The following is a 4,495-nucleotide window of genomic DNA, read 5'->3' as shown; positions in this document are numbered from 1 at the left end:
GGCCGATTACACGCATCCCTATGCCTATCCCTATACTGCTCGCTCATCACTATTCCCTATGGCTATGACGATGCTGTAAAGCAGATCACTAAATGCATCTGGCCCGATGGGAACTGCTATCTTTGCACTTGAAAAAGGGCCTGGGTCTAGTCCGAAACGCGTTGTGCCTATCTGTTTTATACTTACTGGTAACTCTCATTGATTTCGTCAATCAAAAATTCTAACCATGAATTGTAAGTGTTGGTGACATGTGGTGGTTGATACAGTAACCATGTTTGTGTATTGTAATACTAACCTTTCTGTTGTCTTCCTTTTTTTTTTTTTTTTTCCCCTCCCGTCTTGTGTTTTCTCCCTCCCACAAGCTTCCATAGTGACTGTCATTCATCTAGTCAACAATAGTGTTGATAATGTTGAAACCGAAGGTATTTACACTTTTTGCATATTGCATGAAATGGATGAAAACAAAAGTGTTGTTTAGTATTATTTTTTAATGTCTAACAAAAATGTTACACATTGCCTTTAATAGTATGTTAGTGTGGGTTTGGGATTCACTTGTAGAGTAGGTTTACGAGATATTGCTCAGTTATATGGATCAAAAACTTAAAGTGGACCTCCGATTCTAAAGTAACTTTTCATAAATGAATAGTACAGGTGAATACAAGAAACTTTGTAATATATCTTATTAAAGAAATCTGTTTCCTTCTCCACTTTGTTCTCATCTCACACAAAGAAGTCTATGGAGAGGGGAGGGGGAAGAAGCTGTTAATTGATTGCCTCGTACTGTGCAGTGGAAGAGTCTTATCTTCAAACATAACAGTGTCAGAAGAACTCTCTTTCACTCCCCATGTAACAGAGTGCGTCTCCTCCCCTCTCCATAGACTTCTATTTAAACAAAAAGTAAGCGCAAATGGAAACAGATTTCTTAAATGAGATATCACAAAGTTTCTTATATTCACCTGTACCATTCATTTACAAATTTTAGATTTATTATCCCTTAGGATAAATCATCAGGATAGGAGGGGGGGTCCAACACCCAGAAACCCTACTGATCAGGTGATCTCTACACAGTGTACAGAGCCAGAAGTAGACCGCTCCATACACAGTGTAGTAGTTGTACCATGCTATTACAGTGGTGCCAATTTTGGGAACAAACACCATAATCTCATACAACCCTTTTGACAACTTAGTTGTGCTTGCCTAAAGTCAGAGGTGACACTTGTGAGGGCGCAGAGGGTGTAGTTGAAAATGGGCCGAGGAGTCTTAGGGAACCCTTTACGTGTCTCTTCTCGATGTAAATAGACAGTACTATAAACTATACATTATAGTTTGGGGGGGGGGGGGCCTGGTACAAATTTTGCACTGGGACCTTTGTCTAAGGTTTGCGAAACTCTTTGTTTCTTCTAATACAATGTAATAGTAAAGGGTCCACTTATTGTAGCTGGGTCCGAACTGGAAACCAACAATAAGGATGTTGTCAAATGCCTCACAGTTTACATTACTCATCAGTATGTCTTTGGAGTGTCGGAAACCCATACAAACTCCTTGCAGATGGTGTACGTGGTAGGATTTGAACCCAGGACTCCAGCACTGCAAGGCTACAGTGCTGACCACTGTGCTGCCCTGTTAGGCCTCTAAACTCAATTCAGACCCCAGATCAGATCCCTAAACTCAATTTAAGCCCAAGATCAGGCTAGTAACAATTCAGGCCCTGGATCAAACAACTAAACTCAATTCAGACCCAAGGTCAGATCCCTAAACTCAATTCAGACCCCAGATCAGACCATTAAACTTAATGTAAGCCCAAGATCAGGCCTATAACAATTCAGACCCCGGATCAGATCCCTAAACTCAATTCAGACCCAAGGTCAGATCCCTAAACTCAATTCAGACCCAAGGTCAGATCCCTAAACTCAATTCAGACCCATATTTGACCACTAAACTCAATTTAAGCCCAAGATCAGGCCCGTGACAATTCAGACCCTGGATCAGACCACTAAACTCAATTCAGACAACTAATCAAGCCACTAAACTCAATTCAGACCCGAGATGAGATCCCTAAACTCAATTCAGACACCAGATCAGGCTATTAAACTTAATTCAGACCCATATCAAACCTGTAAACTCAACTGAGACTCCAGCTCAGTCATTTAAACATAATTCAGATCCCCGATATGGTCTCTAAACTTAATTCAGACCTCAGATCAGGCCACTAAACACAAATCTGACCCCAAACCAGACCCCTAAACTCTATTCTGACTTCATCCCAGGCCACTACAATGAATTCTGACCTCTGATCCAATTGCTATAAATAATTCAGATCCCAGACCACTAAACTTAATAGAACCCCAGACCAGCTCGTAAAATTAATTTAGACCCAGCCTAGAGGATCCGATGTGATGGTCTTGCTATAGTCCTTTTCCTGTTGGTAGATCTTCTGTCATAGATTAGGGTTGAGCAATCGGGATCGGGAAAGATCGGATCCCGATCGGCGATCGAGCAAATTTCACGATCGGGATCGGCTGGAAAATGATCGAAAATCGGATTTTAAAAACGATCCTGAAATCATAGATACGTTGTACTTATGGTGGAAGGTCTATGGGGTCCAGTTCAGATTCGGTCCATCCCCCAGTTGAGTTCCCTTACCGTGGAGTGTATAGATACTCCATCGGTGGCAGGAGGTCAGAGTTGAGGAGAATCGGTAGAATCTGAGTATAATACATTATATTGCTCAGTGGTGCTCGAGATACATAGTAAGATGACTTCGCTGCTATTCACAATGGTATATTGTTGTCTTTAATATTTGAGAATTGTAAGTTTTATTCTTTTTTTTCCCCTTGAACCAAACAGCTCCGATATTGGACCAAGGGCAGAATTACAACAGAGGTGACATTTCGTAACCCAAATTCAGTTGCCTTGTTTAACATGTCTGGTGCCCATAACAAATGATTGTGAAGTTGACATTTTGCGAGTTTCGCCTCCTCCTCCTGCCTGTTCGTGAACACTCATCCTCCCCCATATACCCCCCCCCCCCCCCTAGCATGCCGGTATCCTGTTCTCTAACCCGTTATGCTGTTGTGTTTGACCGATTGCTCCCGTTATAACCTATCACTCCCCTACTCGAGTTGCTTTGGCGTCACAAGCTTGGACCAACGTACGAGATGAAGACTCTCCACGAGCCGCATGTCTGACCACTTCATTAACAGGAGCATGCAACTTTCCGATACCTTCTCCATAGTCTCGTATTAACCTTAGATTCTTATATCTCCACAGCGTACCACTGGGACACTTCCGATTGGATGCCGAGTACTCATTTGTCTGACATCGAGGAGGTCCCAAACTACGAAAATGCCGATGGGTCATCGGCCCATCATGGTAGCACCAGAGAACTGGAGACAGATTACTACCTGGGGGGTTACGACATTGACAGTGACTATCCACCTCCTCAACACGAAGATTATTTAAGTCAAGATCAGCTTCCACCTCCGCTTCCGGAGGACTTTCAAGAACATTACGATACCCTTCCTAAAGTACAGCCGAGATCTGTGATCAGCACACTCAGTCCAGACTGCAGGCGGCGCCCACAGTTTCATCCGAGCCAATACCTCCCGCCCCATCATCTCTCAAGCGAAATAGAGACTTCCGGCTCACAGCCCGGACATTCATTTAGTACTTTTGTGCCTGCACCAAGCCAAAAGGTGGACAAGACAAGCACAGATAATGTATCTTTATCCTTGCACAATTCAGTAGGTGCTTCTTCTTCAGACGTGTCGGCCAGCTGTGGACTGGACGACACAGAAGTGGCCATAAGTGACTATGAAAGTTTAGACGACTTTCGGATCGATCACTCCCACATTCCTTACATGGAAACCCAACATCAAACTCAAGTGTGACAAACTTAATTTTTTTTATATATATATATATATATATATATATATATATATATATATATATATATATATATCTGTATGTATAGCCATTCATGACTTAGCCTCTAGGGATACGTATACGAGAAGTCGTTGCATTCATCGTGGACTTTTTTTTTTAATAACGAATGCAAACTATGGAACTCTAATGGCTTTGATAGTACAGTATGTCGGTGATATGTTGCAAAATTAAATAGACAATCCTTCTAACATGTTGCTTATATTTATTGCCAAAAGTATGCACAGTGTTTTCATACTAAATGACAGAAAAAAAAAATGGCATTTCGAAAGGGTAAAAGTTTAAAGATCATCTCGTAAAGCTGGGTGCCAGTCATTGAGCTTGGTCACCATCGTTGCATTAACTCAGTAGATGTAGATGAAGTCCTCGATGGGTTATATTTGGGCTTCGGGGGGTAAGAAAGTGTGCTTGTCACTGATGCACAGGGGAATCGGCCCATGGACGGCACTGAGCTCCAGGTAAATAATGTCTATAAAGTCCTCGGGGAGACGCGAAGGCTAGTTTTTAGACTACGGCCTGACCTGTGCCCGGGTGACGGTAAGGTACTTTTTCC

At 42.4% G+C, this 4,495-nt stretch overlaps 1 protein-coding gene across 6 annotated transcripts in view; it reads left to right on the top strand.

The window, feature by feature from the left end:
- FAT3 (FAT atypical cadherin 3) overlaps positions 1 to 3,926 on the top strand; it is a 502,317-nt gene extending 498,391 nt beyond the window's left edge. For 4 of the 6 annotated variants that reach the window (XM_075266167.1, XM_075266164.1, XM_075266165.1 and 1 more), the window contains 3 exons: positions 363 to 422; positions 2,848 to 2,883; positions 3,271 to 3,926. In XM_075266167.1, the coding sequence (XP_075122268.1) occupies positions 363 to 422; positions 2,848 to 2,883; positions 3,271 to 3,890 (716 nt within the window). In that variant the 3' untranslated portion in view covers positions 3,891 to 3,926. The remainder of the gene's footprint in view (positions 1 to 362; positions 423 to 2,847; positions 2,884 to 3,270) is intronic. The other 2 variants (XM_075266169.1, XM_075266168.1) reach the window with 1 other exon arrangement.
- Positions 3,927 to 4,495: the final 569 nt, after the last annotated feature.

Source organism: Leptodactylus fuscus, chromosome 2, assembly GCF_031893055.1.
Source record: "Leptodactylus fuscus isolate aLepFus1 chromosome 2, aLepFus1.hap2, whole genome shotgun sequence".
Taxonomy (NCBI): Eukaryota; Metazoa; Chordata; class Amphibia; order Anura; family Leptodactylidae; genus Leptodactylus; species Leptodactylus fuscus.
The sequence above is the reverse complement of the archived record's forward strand: the minus strand, read 5'-3'. Positions and strand labels throughout refer to the sequence as shown.